This window comes from Drosophila hydei, unplaced genomic scaffold, assembly GCF_003285905.1.
Source record: "Drosophila hydei strain 15085-1641.00,03,60 unplaced genomic scaffold, DhydRS2 tig00000149-arrow-pilon, whole genome shotgun sequence".
In the NCBI taxonomy this organism is placed as follows: Eukaryota; Metazoa; Arthropoda; class Insecta; order Diptera; family Drosophilidae; genus Drosophila; species Drosophila hydei.
Window position 1 is genome coordinate 755,170 of NW_022045678.1, and position 21,975 is coordinate 777,144.

The window sequence follows — 21,975 nt, forward strand, 5'->3', positions numbered from 1 at the left end:
ATACGTTTCGTAACAATTCGATTTGCCTGCTTGCTTTAATAGTTTTGCGGTTAGAAAGCCACAAAACGTATTACGTATACGTAATATTGCACTGCAGTGGCAGAAAAAGCAACAGCAGCAAAGGCAGCAGCAAAGATGACCCCTGGCTGCAGTAACTGGCAGCTGTATGCAAAATAATTAACACACACACAGACGCAGACGAGGGTCTGGCGTTCTCTGTGCTAAAACTTCAAGTGGACGTACGAGGACGACCTCGCCTGGCCTGCCCGCCTCTTATGTGGGGCGTGGCCGTCTGATAAAATATTAATAGACAGCTGGATAGACAGTTATCAGACAACAGATGGACTTTATTGTCCTAGACCACAGACGCAAATTATAATAGACATGCAAGTGGAAAATCAAACGCACACACATTACGCATACGCCGTGTTGTCTGCGAAAAATTAAAACCATTTCCCTGCCTGCATATAGAGAATGTGGTAGCCACGCCCATTGCTTATACGATATATATGTAGATATATAATGTGCAATAAAAAGCTTCAATTAAACGGCAAAAATGAAATCAAAGGTAGCGCTGCTGCCACTCGGAAACCATACACAATGACAATGTATAGCTCCGGACTTGTCTCGCCTACGTCTGGCTCTTGCTGCTGTTGCTGCTCCGGGTACTGGTTGTTGACATTGCTGCTGCTGCTGCTGTTGCTGATGTTGTTGCCTTTTTGGTTAAAGTTTTCATAATGGAATTTCTGATAAGCTTTTTTTGTGGCCAGCATGTGCTGCTGTTACCGCAGACGTGGCATTATATCCCGCAAACCTGCACTCTGCAACCTGCCACCTGCCACCTGCAACCTGCAACCAGCAATCAGCTACCTGCTGCTGGCCGAGACGAGGGCCAACTCTCAGCCTCATATCGGTTTCACTTTGCTTTATGTCCTTTCATCTAACCATTTCATGTTCTTCATCTATGTGTGCGTGTGTGCGTGTCTGTGGCATTAAAGTATTGCGGTTTTTCTTATTGTCAACTATTGTTGTACGAATTTTTGATTTTTGTTTTCTATCTGACAAAGCTTGCAACAGATTTGCCGGTCTCCATATCCAATTTATGAATTGGCCAATCATTCTCTCTTCTTTTTTTTTTTGTCAATAGCAATATGTCAAAAAAGATATTTTATTTGCTGGTAACGTTTCATTAGGTTTTTGGACATTCAATTTTATATACCATTGATTAGTTACAAGTGGATTGGATTTAGATGTATATGCAATTTGAAGTTAACAATTTGCTCAAACAGATGCAGCAGGCGATGTGTGAAAGAAAGTCTGAATTCATGAATTTAAACTCGTTTTTCAATTTAAATTATTTGCCTTGCATATTTTCAAAAATTCTATCTTATTTCTATAGTCTAAGTTTGATTTTAAATATCTATAAACTAGTCAAATTTGTGCACCAATTCAAAAACTTTAGTCATACTTTATATTTAACTCTCTCGTAAGCGCAATAACTGCTATGGCCTAATCTCCTGGTGTACATAAAGCTGCCGAGCAGTTAAACAAAATGCATTGAAGTAGAGCTCTTCAAACGGCAGTAGCAGCAGCAGCAGCAGCGGCTACCATAGAGAAGTGTAGTTGGAAAATAGCCCGTAAGCCTAATGCAGCTCATTTTGTGTTGCTGTGGATTTTAGTTGCATTTTGCGAATGTTTTTTCGGCCGCTTGCAGCAGACACAACAACTTGTTTAAGTGGATTGCGTGGGTGTGGGTGGTTTTGGGTGTTTAGTTAGCTAGCGAGAGTAGTTGGGCCTGGCATAGTGTGCGGTACTTACTTCAAAACATTTGTTTCGCACAAATGCAGTTCACCAAATACGCCAGAGCCGAGCTTCTCGACGATGACCAGCGACTGGCGCGGAAACTCCTGCACTTGGCAATTGGCCTGCTCCTCGTTGATGTCGGCGAAATTAGCGCTCATATCGAAATTGTAATGATGTGGTTTGCCGCCTGTTGGCGTGGGCGTGGTCGCTGCCGTATTCGAGGAGCTCAAACTTAACGAGCCGCTGCTTTGCGAGCCCGCCGGCCCCGTCACCGGCTTGCTGCAAATTGGCGTTGCTGCGTAATATTTCTCCGGTGGCGGCGGCACGGGCGGCGGTGGTGCGGCCACCACTGCAGCAGCGGCAGCTGCTGCTGCTGCTACCGAAACAACTGGTGCCGCCACTATGGATGCGTTCAAAGAACTGCGGGCGGTGCCAGTGGTGCCAGCGGCATTCGGCAGCAGCTGCTGCATGTGAGGCACCGCATAGTCCTGGCACACAATGTCCGGCACATCTGTGTAAAGAAAGAGACAAAGAGAGAGGAAGAGAAAGAGAGAAAGGAAGAGACACTGTGAGTAAAGGCTGGTTTAGAGTTCAGAGTGTTAATTTTTTTAGCCATAAAACTGGGCGGCAAAGCAACTGCATATCACCGAAAACAATAAACTTTTAAGCGCCATTTTACGTGCCAGCCAAAAGTTTTTGTCGGGCTAACGAATTATACAAAAAGATGCCACAACATTTTACCGAAAGTTCAACTGAAATTTACACTCTGCTACACAAGTCGTAAACGAATGCTGCGACGCAAGTTGCAAGTCTGTTTTTAAATTATTTTAGCTCAAATTTAGCTGGGCAATAAAACTGAAATAGGTTGGACAAAACAATTGATCGTAAAATAAATTGTTTCTTGTGTTTAGCTAAAATAAAGATGAATAACTTAAGTGAAATGAAACATTTAAGTTGGAGAAGTAGAGTCAATATGAAATTATAATTTTAATTTATAAATAACAAAAAAATAATATTCATATTTATTTTCAGTTCAAAAAAACTTTTGCAGCTTATTTTGCCTAGTTTAATTTAAAATAAAATTGTCTTCAAATTCTTTCCACTTTTTTTTTATATATATAATTAACTGAAACATTTCTTATGACAAGTTCTGCATTTATTAATAAACAATCACGACATATATTTAAAAACTTTTTGTTCCCCAAAACCACTTTTACATATGTTAATCAAACTTGAAATTTGCCAGAACTCACACAGCAAGGACCAAAAATTTGCAAAATTCTAAACTTAGTTAATCTAAGGTAACAAACACAACTTTCCAACATATGCCACAGAAGCGGAGTGTCGTAAAAGACATTTGTTTTGCAGCGTTCCAGTTGCCCGCTGTTTAAGCATATGAAGACAGCCGACAGACGCGGCGAGCCCAAGTCCGACTCATAAATTGAATGCTGAGCGGGGGCAAGGCGAATGCAACTCAGGGCTGGAGCAGTTTGTCTGGTGCTCTGGCAATTGCCAGCTCTATTGTGTGATGCCATCTCGTTCTGGTATTTGGGCACTTTTGTCTCTCGCTTTCATTTGTCTTGTCCAGGACTTTTGTGCCTTCAACTTCAAACTTTTCCCATTTAGTCAACTCTCATTGCACATAGAAAAGAAAAAGTATGTGGGAGAGGGACAGAGAGGGCCTCGGGACAAGACAAAATGGCGTGTGGCAAAAAACTAAATGAAATTAATTGCAACTTGGCGTCGTGCCGTCTCCCTTGCACTCATATTATATTCACGCTGCGCTCTATCCGAGTCAAGTTTTAATTTTATTGTTGTTGTAATAACATTATTTAGTTTGTGTGCGGCTCATTGTCAGTCTGTTTTTCGGCCTCTCTGTTGCCTGTCATTTTTGATTTGCTATGCCAGCAAGTAGTGGGAAAACATAAAATAACACTGAGAAAGAGATAGCCAAACCAAAAATGTGAGTCAGATAGAGACAGACCGACCGACAGTCTGAGAGATAGACAGCCAACGAACGTTAATGACAAAACTTTTCGACGACTGTGCAAAATACGTATGCAAGTTGTCGGCGCATGCATGTGTGTGTGGGTGTATGTATGCTTATGTATATGTATGTATTCGAGCAATCAGTGCTTCAGTTTTTGAGGTTGAGCTGAAGTCTTGTGGCCTTAAGATTTCAACTTGAAACTACAAAAGTCTCAAATACTCTATATCAATTGAAGCATAATAGTCTACTTTCCGTGTGAAAAAATTAATATGTCGAAGATGATTATATTTTAAATAGATAAGAGTCTTTGAGAAGCAAAGGCCTATTAAATCTTTTATAATATTAATTGAGTAACTTTTTGCATTAAAATCGGGCTTCAATCTGCCAGCTATTGCTCATGTGATATAAATATTTACATATAAAATTATATGTTTCACATTCATGTTTTCTACAGTGCTGACTAGACTGTGCTGTCTTGTTTAAATTTGATTTGTGTTGAATCTTTAGAACATTTCTTTGCAAAAGTATATCAAAGTAATAAAAATTTTATTACTTAGAAAACATATTGTTTTTTAATATTTAAATTAAGGACGCAAAAAATGTGTAGCTTGCCTTTAGGCGACGGACACAAGACATTAGAATTAATACGAAAAATAAATGGTATATATTTATTTATTCTCCCAACTCTTTTTCGATACACAAATTGTATCAGTTTTAATTTAGTAATATATATCATGTCTTTTATTAAAATACTTTTAATTTTGTTTATATATTTAATTTAAAATTTGTTTAATATATACATATTAACAAATTTTTTGTTAATATTTTTAAAATAAAAAAATATATCTATTTTTTTCCATAAATTAATTAATTAACTTTATATTAACTGTAATTTGAAATTAAAACATGTTCTGTAGATTCATATTTTTTGATAATTTTACTAAATTGATTATATATTATCAAAATTCATGTTTTAATGCATTAATTGACTATATATATATATATATTTTTTTTTTGTTTTTCGTAATCTATTTGAAAAACTCTAAAAACCAAGCTAAAAATGATCTTATGTAGAGTTGAGTAAACTGCGAAACGTTTTTACGTTCGTTTCGTGTTTGAATGCACGCTTATTGCCCTGTTTATTTGCATGCAATGTTATTATGTGGAGTTTCTGGCCGTGATTCCGTTGGGTGGGTGCCTTGCCCGTGCAAATTGGCAGTTGACTTCAAAAATGGACTTTAATTGGAGTGTGTATATATATGTGTGTGTGTGTGTGTGGTTGTGGAGTGAAGTGGTTGTTGCTGGCAGAAGTTTTGCAAGGAAGTTTGAAGGACTCAATTTGAAGCGTGCGGTACGCGCGAGACTGTGACGAGTGCTGCAAACAGAAATGTATGGGAAATTGGAGTGAAGCATGGTTAAAGCTTGGAGTTCCATGGCTAAAGTTATAATTTATTTGAGCTAAATTAAATTATTATGGCAGCGGACAGACAAAGACACTAGAGGCGGTTGGCGTCGGGGACATTGACAAATATTTGGTGCCCAGTTATAAAATGCACCCAAAGGCAACATCAGAAAACTTTTGGGTAAATGACTCGAGCGCATGAAAGGCGTGCCATAAATGTTGATGATGACGATGACAATGGCTACGATGATGATGATTATGATGACGACGGCTAAGGAATGTGTGCAAACAATGTGCTTGTGTCATGACCACGATGTCGATTTTATGCGCAATGCTTCCACCAGAGATAAAGGACGCAAAAAATGTGTAGCTTGCCTTTAGGCGACGGACACAAGACATTAGAATTCATTACAAATTATGTAGCCAAACTTGTAACCCCAAGCCGCAAGCTCTTCGTCCGTGTGGCAATTAAACAATGCACATGTTCCTCGAAATCTACATGAAAACTCAGCCAAGCTGCAGACGCTGACATTTAGTTACTCTGCCAAAGGACATGGCACGTGTGTGCTGGGCATTTAACTGGCTAGTTAAAGGTCTTATGCATTGAGACTTGTCTAGTATTTAATTATTGACTCCTTCAGTGAATAGAGTAAAGCGGAAAGATGGACTTCTCTTAAGCGGATTAGTAAGTCAGCAGATGTCTTTGCTGGCTAAGATACTATGTTAGCCTTTAGTTGAACTTAAAGGGTTTTATTTCAAAGAGGTAATATATAGATGGTTCATAGTTTTCCTTTGGTATACAATTCACAGATCATCATTATTTAAAGGCATAGTAAACAATTTCGAAATTATTGGCAAATTTTAATTATTATTTTCAATAATAGCGTTAGAGCGATCTGTTGCAGCATTAAATTGATCTCTGACATTTACAACTGAAATTTGCGACAGTAAATTTTTTAATGTTTTAAAATATTATGAAAAAAACTTTGTAAAATATATTTTAAGTTTAGTGGCATTTCAAGCAATAGAAAATTAAAGTTTTTAAGCAAAACTAACTGAAAATATCTTCGATAATTTTTAAAAATTTTAATATTTTGTTCTCTAATTTTTTCTATTTTAATAAATAAAGAAAACTTTTTTATAATAGAATATTTAAACATAAAAAAAATTAAATAAGCGAAGGTAATTTGTTAAAAATGTTATCTATCAACATACATTAGTAAAATTTTATATATGCAATATTTCATATAAAGAAACCTTTTCAAATATAAAAAAATTTAATTAATTTAAAAGACCAAACAAATCCAAATTAAATCGCATTATTGTATCCTAACGTTTTACTGAGCTCATAAGCTTTTTCTGATACCCTCTTCATTTTTTGTTTTGCCGGTCTGGCGACTAAGCAATTCAAAATTATGTCCTGCGGCGCGAACAACGTGCGTTATTTTTTTTTGTGCAGCTTCTACCTATGGAATTTTTTTGCATTTTTGCTGGTTGAGTTCCGCCTGCTGCTTCAGCACCGCTGGCAGAGTCCATCACAGTGGACTATCATGTTGTGCGCTAAATTAAGCATTGCTTCGTAGTCGCATTTCTCATTTTTTGTTGTTTGCTGCAACATTTGCATGTCCTGTCACAGGCAGGACGCAAAACATCAAACTCATCAGTTGCAACACCAGCAGCACCAGCAGCTGAAACAGGAGCAGGAGCACCAGCAGCTATCACGGCTTAAGCTCTGGGCGCTGTTTATGGCCCAGGGCAGCATCAGCATCCCAGCCATGGTGCAATTGGATGCTGGACACCTCTTGCCCCATTTGCGTGAACTCACCTGTATAGTCCGGGGTTACATGCTGACGCTGCAGGTCATTCATGGAGCAAGCACTGGCCGCGCTTGTGTACATGTTCACATTGAAGGGCTCATGGTACAGACTGTTCTTGTCAATGGACGACTCATTGTCATCCATTGTTGTGACCACCTGAGGGCGAAAGGTGAATAAAAAGAAACAAAAAAACACATACATACATATGAGGCGACAGTCTAAAAAAAGGAGGAAAAGTTGACGCCTAGCTCTTTTTGTTGAGCTTTGGCCAGCCACTACAGTACAGCTTTTAATCATGATTTCTGCATATGGGGCTTGGCCTCTCTCTGGCTTTGTGCGTTAGCAGCAGCAATTTTCAATTCAATTTTTTCTCTCGTTTGCTTATACTCTACGTCGTTTTTTCTTTTTTTTTGACGATGTTTGACATGCATTTTGGGTGGCGTTAACTGGCCCCAATGTGCGACAACAGTTTGTACACGTTATTGTAACTAGGTGCCTACCTTTAAGACGCCATTGGCATTGCCATGGCCACTGCCAGTGCCATTGAGTCGCTTATCAACGCCGCCGAGCGTGTCCGGATTGAAATTATGCTGGAATGCATCCAAAACATTGCCACGTCCGCGTCCGTGCCTATTGCGAGCTATTATCAGCAGTATAATAGCGACAAGGAAGAGAATAATTGTGGCCAACACTGTGATTATGACGCCAACGAAACTTGTTTCCGGTTCCTGATGATCAATGGGCTTCGGCGAGATAACTGCGGAACAGACAAAAGACCAGAAGAGAGCAACGATATGATGTGTTATGAAACAACAGACAGGCAGTTAAACTCTAGCTAAAAAGTAATGAGAGAAACAAAACAGAAAAAAGCAATATGGTAAACTGCAACGTTTCACAAAACTTCGTATTTAATGAAAAAGTTTTTTCCCAGTTTTTGTGAATTTTCTTGCAGCGGATGGAAAAGATTATTTACGGAGCGAAAACAAGAAGAGCTATAAAAAATATTCGAGGCGTGATATAGCTTATTGTTGGGCTTTCAATTGCCCACACTCTTTTGTTTGCTTCGGTCTCATTGTTAATGATGAGAGCGACTAATTAAAGAGCTTACACTGCACAACAAGAATTTAGTTTTATCTTTGAGTGAGTGGCTTTAAATGAGTATATGAGCTGAACTCTCCAAATGGGCATACTTTACAGACCATACTATTTATTTGATTTGAATTTTGTTTGAGTTTAATTCTTCTTCAGAAGTTTCTTACGTTAAGTTATTTTACAACAGAAATTGTATAAATTGAGCTAATAATCTATTAAATTTCTCTCTACATTGTTAATTCCAATTCTCACTCTACTTACCTTGGGTGGTATGTTGACTTCTCTCACCACCACTGCTGACTGCGCGACCCACCTCGTCGCGCTGCAACGGATATTCGGATGTATTTGGGACACCGGCGCCGCCATTCGAAGGCGGCACATTGAGCAGCTCCTCATCTGTGAAATTGCCCACTACGGGCACTGCAAATAGCAAAGCAGAAGAAGCGAAAGTAAGAGTTAGAAGACTGACATGAGTGAGCGGCAATTGTAAATGTGGGTTAGAATGCGTCGAGAGATTCGCCAGCAGCAAATAGGCTGCATTAAGATGGCTGGCTAAGAGGTATCTGTGGTGCAGCTAGATGGGGTGGCAACTGTTGGCTGACAGCTGCCCGTTTTGATAAACCAGCCAAGCTAATGGCTCTCACTGAGCAATTAGCGAGAGCGTAAAGCAGAGCAAGAAAGCAAGAGAAAGAGAGTAATCACGATTATTATGATAAATGAGCTATTGCTGCTTCGTGGGGGATGTCAACGTTGACGCTGAGTAGAACGTTTCACGTTGAGTGCCAATTAGTGTTGCATACTTTTAGGTGGCGCCCCTAAAGGAAGGCGTTGTAGCGTGTGCAGTGTTTGCTGTTGACCTTTCCAGCCAGCCAGCCAGCCAGCCAGACAATGCCATCATCCTGCCCAGACAGTCGTCAATAACAACAGCTTGACCCCTGCCCAACTGCCGTTTCATGGCTCCTACTGTTTACCCTGCGGACTGCTGCTCTGACTGTGTTTTGCTAGCCAGTATGGTTCGTATCCAAATGCATTTCCGCTTCGAGCGTTTGTTGAACTCGCGCTCGATATTTAAAAAACCAAACGACGAGCAGGAAATTTTGAAAAATTTGCTGAGCAAAAAACAGTTGAGGGAAATGCAAATTTTTACAGCTCTTGGCATTGATTTTGAACTTGTTTGCTTTTCTCTTATTGTTGTTGTTATTGTTATTTTAGGAATTGTTTTTGTTGTCGACGCCGCCGCCGCCATCGCCGCCGCATGTCGTCTATTTTCTTTGGCGTCAAGTTTTTTGTTGGCACAAAAGTTTTTTGTTTACTTTCGTGTGTTTGAATTTGCCATGCAAATAGCGACGGCAACAAAAATTTGTGCCATTCTGTTGTTGGTTTGGGCAATGCTTGTGGCATCAAAGTTGCTCCGCCGCCACAAGAGTAGCGCTGGGAATTTTGGGTGGCAGGTGGAGAGGCGGGGAGCTGGGCGACAGACGCTGCCCAAATACCGCATCATATGTTCCGTGAACCCAAACGAACCTCAAAAATATGTTAATTTCTTGCGTTGCCAGATACAAAATGTTAATATGAGCGTTTGATATAATAAAGGCCTAGAGATGGGAAAATAATAAAGACATGTTTCCGTAGGTAATTGAAAATACTTTTTTATATTTTAATTACATAAAATATGAAATGAAATATGTAGTGTGAAATGTGATAATTTAACTGCATTTCAGAAGTTGGTTTTTAAGTCTTCAATACGATTTGTTTTTGAATTTGGAATCGTATAATGTCTATCTTGGTTAAGGAAGAAACACAGAAGTCCAATCCAAGTTAAGCTGTGCACTCTCCTCATCAAAACCAGAAATAAAGTTAGTTGTCACTACTGTTTCTCTCCGTTCACCCTGTATAAAAACTATTAGTTGATATATGTAAATATATATAAATATGTGTTTTAGAACTGCAATTCAATCAACATTTCAAATCACTGAAAAACTATTAACTTCGTAGGCTTAATGTTAAAATAAATGGAGTCTCATTTGTTATTATATTAACAATTTGAGCATAATAATTATTTGCTGGGCATTTGTAAAACAAAGCAACGAAGAGATCAACAAATATTACGAAAGCACTTTCAATTCATTTCATTTATCTAAAGTGTCCTGTTTGCAATAAACAAAATATTGATGCGGATTTATGTTTAATTTCCGTCTGCATAAATTCTCATCAACTTTTCCATATATCAATTAAATACATAACTATATGTTTCTTTGCTCGTATATATATGTGTGTATATGTGCATTGCTTCATAATCAGTTGGAATGCACGTGACCTCCATTAACATCGCATTGTTTGGCTGTCTCAGCTTCCTTCCTTTACTGCCAAAATGCATTGATTGCATTATGCACTCGGCAATTTAATGCTTTCAATATCAATGCACTTTGGCTTGGCTTGGCACTTCAACTCAACCATTAAGCAAATTACGAGCCGAAATTCCAAATACATGTGAAACTCATGCACATTGTTGCAATTTGCTCGAATGCTCAAGGCCAGGCACTGGCATGGCCCAACCCGGCCCGGCTTGCCAGGGCGGCAATACAATGCAGCAAATCAACTGCATCATATGCTGATGCAATTCATGTAGCATCAACTACACATAGTTATTCGCATTACCATCTAAGCGAACACACACATACACTCACACACTTGAAAAGCACTCTCAGATCTCGAATTCAAAACGATTTTCAATTAGAAAGGATTAAGCGAGGGAAATTGCAGAAGGATTTAAAGCGCAGCATCAACAGCGAAGTTATTGAAATGAATTTGTATGCTTTCGAATGCTTGACTGACTCACCGACTAACTGTCTGAGCGATTGAATGAATGCATGAATGAATGAATGACAAACTGTATAAAATGCATCAAAATCCAAGCATGCAAACAACAACAAAAACAAAAGGTCCCTTTCAAATCTGGGATACGGGGCAACAGCATGCAAAAATATATTGCAATGTTATTGATTTATAAGGCAAAGCACTTGCACAGCTTAAATACGTTCCGACTAAAAAAGGAAGATGTAAAAAACACACTGCAAAAGGGGAATGCTGCAGAAAGAAATCTGCACAAAAAAAGAAGGGAAAAGGGAAAACAAAGCGAAGAAAAAAGAAAAAAGAAAACAAATCTATAAGCAAGACGAACTAAGACAGCCAGCGCCAATGGCAACGGCAACAAAAGGGAATCGCAAATGAGGAAAGTCGATGATTAAATTCCCTACACAGAGGGTTAATCAGCAAGTATGATTATGCTTACAAAGCGGGCGGGTGTAGAGAGTAACTGAAAGCGCAGCAATATTTAAATAAAGTGCAAACTTAATTTTTACAACAATATGAACATTGTTTATTAGACAAAAATATATTTCGGAATTTAAAAATATAAAATACAAAATATATTAGCAAGAAATTCTTTAAATATAGAATTATGTTTTCGTCAGACATAGCAGAGAAAAATGTAAGTCTTTAAAGTTCTATTTAAGACAGAGAGCTAAAAATATATTCTAAAAACATCTTAAAATCTACAATTGGTTTTAATTTTGGAAACACATAAAAAATCTTTTAAAGTCTGGTTTTGTTATATATGTTTTCCAATAATAAATTAAGGTTTATTAAAATATCTTAGATAGAACTTTAGTTGAAGCTAAAAAAATCTAATAGAGTAATTGAATTAAAAATTTAAGCCAGTTCCTAAAACTTTATTCAAGAATGTTTTTTAAAAAACTTTAGAATGGTAAAAAAATCTTGAAAATTCTGATATATTTGGTGTCAAACAATAATTTTATTTTAATGGGACTATTTTTAGCAGAATTTGTACTAAGACTAAAAAAAATCAAAAAAATTAATTGAATTTAAAATTTAAATAAATTTCTAAAACCAATCCGGATTTGTTTTTAAAGAAGCACATTTCATGTAAAAATAGTGAAGAAAAAATATTGCTAAAATATGTTTGAATAATTAAAATAAATGTTCAAAATTTTTATTTTATTTAAAATATTGTCGAAAAATGATAGAATTTTCTTTAGTTTTATACATGCAACCTAAAGCTAAAAATATTCAATACAAAACTCTCATAAATTAAAAATTTAGTAATTTGCAACTCATGTTATCAAAATATTTATTACAAAATAAAAAAGTACTGCCAAATCTCTGAGCTCTTCTATACTTCACTTTTAGCCATTTCAACTGCATTTTACTAACACTTCAGCAGAGTTGGCATACCTCTTCCGCTTTATAGGGCATTAAAAAGCAGTGCAGAGCTTTATTATGCAACGTGTAAAAAGAGGAAGCTAGAGACAGGAAGGCACGATGTTGCTGCTAGCTGCGAGCAGGTCTCTCTCCATGGCACTGGCTGGCTATGTGTTTCGTGCTTCGTGCTCTGTGTGCTCATTGAGTTGCAAATTTCAAATGCACAAAAGTAATGCAACTCATTTAATTTTCACAATATCCTTGTGCTTTGCTTCTGGTTGTAGTCGAGCATATGCTGGGGCTGATGTTGCCGCCCCACCCCACCGGTCCACCGCCTGAGCTAAAACATATCTCTCTCGCTCTCTTTCTTGCTCATTTTCGCCCTGTCTCTGCTTTTGTCACTGTGTGCATGTGTATGTGTGTGCTTCCGTTTCCTATGCTTGTTACAATGGCTGACTCGGTACCCCAGTTCGATTCCCGCCCGCTGCCGGTCCACTCTCAGTCAGGCTGCTTTGTATCACTCTATGCACAATTGCACACAGCGCACAGCTCACAGCTCACACATATACGCCTGCCACACTTGTACAAAAACAAAGCTCCCAGCTGGCTTGGCTGCGTTGTGAGTTAAGTAAAAATTGGTTCATAGCCTGCCTGCTCAGTTGGTAATATATTTTGCCCCATCGACACAGAGTCGAGTCGGATTGAAGCGGAGCGAAGTGAGCCAAGGAGAATCGAGACGCTCCAGTTCGAGTCGTTTGCCAGGGGTTTTAATGAAATGCGCAACGAATTTTTAGTGTCAGTGGAATTTTCAATTGCTCAAAGTTGTTATTGTTGTTGTTGTTGTTGCTGCCATAGCAGTTGCAGTTGCAGTTTATGTTTGAAGAGCCGCTACCGTTGGCTGCACTGAGTTTTGTAGTTTGCCTGAGTAAATTATGTTTACTGTTTGGTTTATTCGTTGTATTTTGTAGCACTGTTTTGCTCTAAACAAGCCGTATGAGGATTTAAAAGAGAGGCGCAGACGTCTCTAACATTCGTTTTAAGCCCAGGTGCAGCAAGTGAAAATTAAACAGTTCAAGCAAATAGGTGCTCGACTATTTACAGCCACCTCAGCTGAGCCATAAAAATGTTTTAAGTAAAAGTAGGCGAGATGTTGGAAGTGCTTTAAGCTTAAGTGATGAGGAAATGTGCATAGATATAACATCAAAAATAACATTAAAAAATATCAATAATATTTCTTTGCCTTTGTGGTATTTATGTTTTATGGTTTATTTATTAAATATTAAATATATTGACATAAATAGTGTCAAAAAAAATAAATAATTAAGATATTGTGCAGCCTAAGTCAAAACAAAGAAAAGGTATTATTCCTGACAGCTTGGTGATAAAGGAATTTTTAAACTTTGTTGACTAGCCCAAAAACTTTTTTGGCTTCATTTGTGATAGTAGGTAGTAGGGGTATGAGAATTGAAATAAAGTTTTGAGTCGCAAGGCACACCAGTGATTGCAAATCAATCATCTCGTGCATTAATTTTTTATTTAATTTAATGATAAATACTGACACAGGCCGAAAAAATGCTTATATTAGAGCAACAAAGCCTTCGATAGTGCCTCTACGCGATGGTTTCACCCATCGATACTAACGATGCATCCATCGATTAATTTAACAGCTCTACTGCTTATGGAAAAATTATTTTCCTTTTGGTTTTTTATATTAAAAACAAAACTAAAAATATTAAGATAAAACTAACTGGCTTAACTTTAATGGAAACTGCCAATGGTCGTTACTATATTGAAAATACTGAAGTAGGCTTAAAATCTTAATGGAATCACTTTTAAAAGTAAGCATTAAAATCAAATCAAAAGTGTAATATTAAAATTAGGAAAAATGCATTCACAAGAGATTATCGTAGCCAAACTTTTATTTGTGTTCAAGAAAATCAATATAATCAATATAAGCTCTAGTTTATAAAGCTTTTGACAAGCCGAATTTATATCTAATGTCTTAATGTCTCTAATGTCACTATGTTGTTCATCCTTTGAAATGCATTTGATGTGGACTGGTATACGTTAATGAGAAATACTTAAGTTTTTGTAAGCCTAAAATTGTTTTCTGTTTAAGAATAATTGAATAGTCGTATAGTCAAATTTTTATTCTTGATTTTGAATAAGATGTAGAGAGCGAGTAATCTTCAACAGCTCAGCAAACTGGAAAAAGCTAAATTCAAAATCCGAATTTTCGTTTAGCAGTTAATACATCAGTTTTTTCTTTATTAAAAAATATTCTTTGCAAGTTTAATATGCACCTCAAATAGCAATATTTCATAAATGCTTTAGCTGAATCAACATAGTTATATATACATTCCTTCAACGATATATTTATATTTATTCCCGCTCCATGTCTTTGCCTTAGTAAATCCCTACACTCATTCATATCTGACCTAATTGGACACTTAAATATTTTTCTCTGTAATTTGCTAATAACTAACCAATTTATTTGCTGCAAACTGTCACTTTATCAACGCTTTAAAACCGCTAACAAGTCAACGCGACTAAGCATAAAAAATTAATTTAAACTGCAAACAACGGAGGCACATCAACTACCTGGCAGCCTACCTATGAACACCTCAGCCAACATCCCCACTGCAGAGCCGTTGGCGTTGACAATAAATGCATTCGCATTTGTTGCTGGTGGCGCACCATGTGGCCAGCAAGGAAGGTAGCTGGCAGCCCAGTTAACCCTTTTCGTTGTTGCGCTTCTCGCAACTTTTACGTTTTGCGTTTTGCGTGCTAGTGTAACATTTTTTAATAAAATAATTTTTGCTGCAACAGTTTCTGCTTTGTTGTTATTGTTGCTGTGCTGGGCACAGCGGGCGCTGGGTCTGTATCTCTCACCTGATATGAATGTAATCTCGCTGAGCATCATCCAGCGGGCGGCGAAATACAAATGCAACTGCAGATAACGCCCCAGGCGATGATGTAATTTGATTGTCACGTCGCGTGCATGATCCAGCACTTGGTCGGGCATATAGGAGAACTGAACCGGCTCCCCAACGAACTGGCGTCCGCCAATGCTGAAGAAAACTTTGGCGTGCACAAACACCTGCAAAAGAGTGAAAGAGTGGGAGAGATAGTCAGAGAGATGAGTAACAGTTGGACAGCAACAACTTCAGCGGGTGCTTGTCTGTGTCTGTGTGTGTTTGTGTGTGTGTGTGTGTGTGACTGGCATAATAATTAAAGTAATCACATTCATTTTCTTTTTTACGACGTATTTGTTCGCGCGCGAATTGTATTCACATATTTGTTAGCCGCCGCCGCCGCTGACAGTTTTGGTCGAAGTTCAGTTATGGACGCGCCGCGGAAGTGCCGCGTAATAAAAGTCGAGAAAAAACCGAAGAAAATTGAGAGAGAAAAAAATTGTATTTACTTTTGGATTGGCCGCTGGCGACTTTTTGGGGCCAGCCGGATGTGTAAGTGTTGTCTTTCCCATTGCCAATTGGCCTGAGCATGGCTAATGAGTTGTCGTTGACGTTAAGAGGTGTTGCTTGGACTTTGTATGTCCACGTTCAATGCATTGAATATCAATTGACAAACATCTGCTTGATAGCTGATCAATGTGAATGAAGTTGATATGCGATTTGTTATGTATGGCTTGTGGTGTTCAGACTTCTTGAGAATCTTTTGTAATTGATTTCAACAGGAACAAGTTTGTATGGCGTCAATACTTTTGGTCAGATGTTGAATAAGTTTGGTAGAATTCTTAAAAATATATTAATAACTTTGTTACGGTAAAGAATGTCCCGATGTCCCTCTGTCCTTCTCTCTCGACCTCTGTGATTCTTTTTACCTCGCTGTGGCTTTCTCTAGCCGTCTTTAGCTCCCTCTAGCTCACGTACTAAATGTCTCTAGCTCCCTCTGGCTCACTATCTGGTTCTTTCTCTTTCTCTTCCCCTCTCTTTCACTCTCCATCCATCTTCTTCCCTCTCGCTTTGTTTCTTTCTCTCTCTCTCTTTTTGTTACTACTTCTCTCGCTATCTCTCTCTCACCCTCTCTTTCTCTTTCTAGCTCTCTCTCACTCTATATCTCCCTCCCTGCTTGACTCTTACTTTCTATCTCTCTCTCTTCGCTCTCTCGGTCTCTCTCTCCATCTCTCGCTCTCCTCTCTCTCTCTTACTTTCTGTTTCTAGCTCTCTCTCACTCTATATCTCCCTCCCTGCCTTTCTCTATCTCTCTCTCTCCCTCTCTCTTAACAGCCAATCTTTATTATACGAAATTGGATTTTATCTGCAATTGAATTTTCTATTGAAGCTATGTAAAGCTCTTCTTAGCCTACTTTCAAATTGTATTCTTATCGCAGACGAAATTCTAATTTCACATTTTATTTTCATTTGTGTTTCAATTACTGCATTTTAGATAAGATTTAATTCATATATATATCTAGCTACACACTAATTATTATCTAATGTGAAACTCGAAGAAAGTTATATCCATCGTAGACCAGCTTATCGCCATATCCTTTTTGGAAACCAACCTGTCAAAGTAGTTTTCAACAAACTTTCCCAGAGCTGCCCCTCACACACACCGACACACCCACACACACAGCTGCATCTAACGGAAGTCAACCACTTATAGAGACAAACAATCTGATGAGTCTAAGCCACCCCACACTAATTAATAGGACCACACGTAGACGCTGACCCCCACGACAATGTCTTAATCGAAGCTATAAATCTGGGCACGCATTTTAAAGAGTACACAACGAATGTGAGAGAGAGAGATGGAGAAGGAGAATGGGGGAGCGTCGCCGCTCATTAGAAATGCTAAAGACAAAGTCAAACAGGCAGACGCTAACCGACAACACAAGAGCTCAAGGGGCTTATCGAACATCTGACATGTAATGACAGGGTTGGACTGGGATTGGGACTTGGACTTGACTTGGAGTTGGAGTTGGAGTTGGATTTGGAGCTGAGGCCTAAAACTGTCTGCCGCTTGGAGTTGAGGAACTTGAGGCGCAGGTGCAAGGTGAAAGGTGCAGGCAGCCACACGCGTGTCATAATTAAAACGCAATTAGCATAATTTTGGGCTTATCAATGCATCACAAATGGCATTTTGAGTATTTATTGCATGACCGCAAAGTGTACCCAGGCCAACCGTTGCCCGCGCTGCGCTGCGCTGGATGCTCTAAGTAATTTTATGACTTATGGGGCATTTCGAAATGGCGCTGGCCAAGCAAATGGTAATGAAAAATCATAAAAATGAGAATTATAGCGACTGAGCAAGAGACGTGGACGTGGACGTGGACGTTGTCGTCGCCGTCGACGTTGTCGTTGATTCTGTGTAAATTATGGCAACCATAAAGCGAATGGTCAATGGCCAAGTCAAAAGAGAGTCTCCAGGTCCAGGTAGGCCGCCACCCCAGACACTGGACTCCAGCCCAGTTTAGCTCTGCGTACAAATGGCGGCAACAAATCAAAGCGCCTAGAAAATTTGTGGTAATTGAAATTTTATGTGCCGCTCGAAGCTGCTGCCAATTGGCCAGCATACTTTGTGGTTAATTACGTCAGCAGATTTGTGGACCAACTGAGAAAACTTCAAGTCGGCCTCTAAAGTGCTCTATCTAAAGTGGCATCTCGCTCGAATTTCCTATTCAAATCGAAAAGCATGTGGAAATTACTCGTTTATTTAAAGAACCAAAAAAAGCATCATAAATTTCAGCTTAAGCAGCGAAGTTAAGAATCAGCAGCAGCATTCATAGGCTTTAGTTAGCAATTAACAGGAGAAACCATCATAAAATTAGACAGCTATTTGAATAGATACAAGCCACAAGCTCTTCATAATTAAAAGTTATGCGGTAGTTACAGATTTACTTAAGATGATTATTTATAAGATTTTATAGCTGCAATGGAATTGTCAACAAAAATGTGGTGTGTGGGGAACAAAACTAATTAAGCTTAAGCTTTGGAAGTTAAGTTAATTTTTAAAATATAATAAATATATAATAAAATATATGAAATATATTTAAAATATTAATTTGTTTGAATAATAGCTTACTTTTATATCTAATCGTGTGTCTATAAAATAAATATTTGTAAAGCATGTTTTTTTTTACAGAAAGTTGAGATCCTAAAGCAAATAAATATATTTATAAATATAAGAAAACTGTATGAAAGACAAAAAAAAAAAAAATAAATATATATAAATGAAGTGGGCTTTAGTGATCAGAAAATTGTATGCCATTTGTGATTAGGCATGAATTTGTTTTTTTTTGGCTATGACGAGTAGGGCGTACAATAATCTGAATCAACAATTTTCACAATCTGAACATCATCGTTTCTAAAAACTCTTCACATGTCAATGACTCTGCCAGCAATTTTCTGGGGATGTAAAGGTGTACTTATGCTTACTCCAGTCACGTGTACTCATTCAACCAATAATGGCAAATTCAATCATTATGAATCAAGTACACCAAGTGTTAAAAATATTTTAATAATTTGATGTAAGTAAATGCATAATGAAAAGTCAAATCAATCCAAAAACATGCAACTATAAGCTTTTGAATTGATTTTCAAATCAAGTAAAAAATCAAGTGTTTTTAACGCAAAGTTGCAAACCTTTAAGAAAATTCATTTTATATTTATTTCTTTAAGCTGCTTCAGCCCTAAAACCAAATTTTTTTAGCTTTCAAAAACGTCCACTTGTGTCGTAAATGGAATTTATAGGTTAATACTTAAGTATAGATTAATTGGAATTATTATTATTATTTTGAACAAATGATTCTTTATATAAGAGACTTCTGTTTGAAGTCTTAAAACATCTTCATCATGTTATATATATTTTTTATTGAAAATATTTGATGATAAAGGTATGAAGCAGAGATATTTTATGTCTTAAGTGAACAGATTTTTCATGGTATATAATTTTTATAAATTTATAATAGTTTTTATTTTGAAAAGAGCTTAGAGTCTGGCCATATGCCATAGCCAATCATATAAATGTTTCCATTGTTCTATGTTTTATTAATGCAACCAGATTTTGGCCATGTTATCAATGCAGCTAAGCTATCTGGTATGCCATTAATACTGACCTAGATATATTTATAGAAGCGAAGCCACAAACTAAAATCATATGACTTGACAATAAACACAACAATGTACCATCGGCATTGTCTCTCAGATGTAATCAATATATATAAAAAAAAACCGTGTTTAACCCAATAAAGGTACACATAAAATGCATAATTATAACATCGGAATGTAACCAAAGTTAGGAATCTATCATAGTGGCCCCAACCACATAAAGTCATGATTAATTTGACACAAATGTGACAAGCATATGGAGCATGGGGAAAGTTCGAGCTTATATTGCTCGAAATATATACAGAGCTAACAATGATAAGATCAAACAGGACGCATATAAAAAATAATTAAACTGTCGTACGATACTCGAAACTGTACGACGAAGAAATTGTGTAAGAAATTTATGACATCAAATCGGGTGGAATGAGGCAGTGAGCAAATGCAATCATATTGAATTGTAGCAGAGTATGGTTTAATTAAAGATAGTGCTCAGTGTTCTGTTGCCCAGCTGCTGGGCTGGCTACCTTTAAACAATTTCGGTTTCTCTTATCAGTCAACGAGCGCATAACTATCTCAATCTACCATTTAACACATTGCCAGCATAATTTGGGTCAATGGACTTGAAAAAATTCTGTCTGGTTTTATGGGTCTAGATTATGGAGCAGCCTACTATCAGACAGAGCAGCGCCCGTCCTCCCAACCAAGCCATATTCCCTTTCAATGTGTGCCGAGGGGGGTAGGCAAAGCAAAACAAAACAGCGCCCAATCATTTATATGATTGTATTCATGTATTCGTAAATATGGCTGGATACTCGCATTGTGTTTACTTTCGATAAAGACTACGAGTAAGTAAGGAAATTGACTATATAATACTTGGGCATATATGTATATAGTGCGAGTACCTCTGCCCGATTTCAAGTGCCACCTGAGTCAGATCGGGCACGCTGCTGGGTGCGGGCATTTATATCAATTGCAGTTTGTTTAGGTTCGATTTCGTATTTGGTTTGTTTATAAAAAAAATGTTCGTATTTTTTGTTTCCTTTCCTCTCTGTCTTGCTATAGCCGTCCCTCTTTCGGACAATTTTATTTTATTACCGCACTGTGGTTGTTGTGCTTGTTGTCAGAACTGTTTAGCATTTATTTGCTCAGTTTGCCGCCGCCAGTGTGTCTGGCTAGCTGGGTACTATATGGAGTAAATGTGGCTGTGTGCGGGGCTTGGAGCGGTTGCGGATCGGACCTCGCGGCGGCTGTTGATTTTTTACGATTTCCAAACAAAAGGCGCAGCGCATTTTGTTTATATAATTTGTTGTCGCTGTCGCTTTTGCTGTTGTTGTTGTATTTTATTTTTAAAGAGCCAATTTATCTGTCCACAAATGACATATCGTGTTGTCTTATATGCAATTGTAGTATTAACAATAAAAATGTGATGAAATACAGTTGCATTTGATAGCTAAAGTCCAATTTTAGTTGCAGACGGTTGGAATGTGTTTAATGGTAGTAGCAGTGGTAGAAGCAGTAATACGAGTAGTATAAAGAGAAGTAGTATTAGGAGAAGTACTCTAAAGAGAATTAGTAATATAAGTAGTAGTAGGGGAAGTTGTACTAGGAGAACTTGTAGTAGGAGAAGACCTAGTAGATTAGTTTTGAATAGGACAAGTAGTAGCAGGAAAGTAGTATTAGCAGAATTAGAAGTGGGAATACTAGTAGTATGAGAAGTAGCACCAGGCGAACTCGAAATAGAAGAAAACGTGAGAGACGCAAGATGACAAGTAGTAGGAGAAATAGTGGTGGTAGTAGATGGGCAAATAGTAGTGGAATAAATATGATCACATTCTGTTGTAGTAGTCGATAAATAAGTAGTAAAATGTAAATGGAAGAAATATTAGTAGTAGTAGTAAAATAAAAAAAATTGTAAGTGTTGTAGTAGAATAAAGCAGAAGTGTTCACATACTTACTAAAAGTAATCTCTAGATGTACTCTCGAACTCACCTGCACATCTTTGGAGAACATGTTGTTCGTGTGTATAATGACAGCACTGAAATTTCGTACTGTTTCAAATTCAAAAGTGATTTCAACTGGACGACCAAATAAGGTATCATTGCGCCAGCCAACCCACTCGTAACCTAAATGAAAGAAATTGAGTTATACACAATAAATAAATAAATGCAAAAATAATTATTTAAAATTTTTTATAAACAACTAAACTGTTCATTCTTATTCAACATGAACTTATACTATTTCAGCTTCTCACAGATGAACATCTGACTTGTGTCTTGAATTGGTTAAAATCAAGTAAGAGACAAGCTACTTCGTTTTCTTTGCTCAATTTTTCTTTACTCCATACTTTATCTGACTTGACAAAACATGCCAGGAGCGAAAGTAGTCGGATCTTCATTATGTCTGATATCAAATGACTCTCGGGCCAGTTTAGCGCAATTTTATGTGACATTTATTAAGCAGCTACAACATGTGGATCCCGAGCAGTAACTAAAACAGTCTAGACTAAAATATTTTATGTGGCAGGCACATGGACTACCAGACGAAACTTTTGAGTTTGTGTAACTAGTACAATATGTG

At 37.6% G+C, this 21,975-nt stretch overlaps 1 protein-coding gene across 2 annotated transcripts in view; it reads right to left on the reverse strand.

Moving 5' to 3' along the window:
• Positions 1 to 21,975, reverse strand: part of LOC111602370 (discoidin domain-containing receptor 2) — a 153,245-nt gene that overhangs the window by 60,717 nt on the left and 70,553 nt on the right. For both annotated transcript variants that reach the window (XM_030223185.1, XM_023319385.2), the window contains exons 7-12: positions 21,388 to 21,521; positions 15,218 to 15,425; positions 8,366 to 8,524; positions 7,513 to 7,769; positions 7,021 to 7,168; positions 1,819 to 2,314 (exon numbers count right to left, since the gene is read on the reverse strand). In XM_030223185.1, coding sequence (XP_030079045.1) covers positions 1,819 to 2,314; positions 7,021 to 7,168; positions 7,513 to 7,769; positions 8,366 to 8,524; positions 15,218 to 15,425; positions 21,388 to 21,521 — 1,402 coding nt within the window. The remainder of the gene's footprint in view (positions 1 to 1,818; positions 2,315 to 7,020; positions 7,169 to 7,512; positions 7,770 to 8,365; positions 8,525 to 15,217; positions 15,426 to 21,387; positions 21,522 to 21,975) is intronic.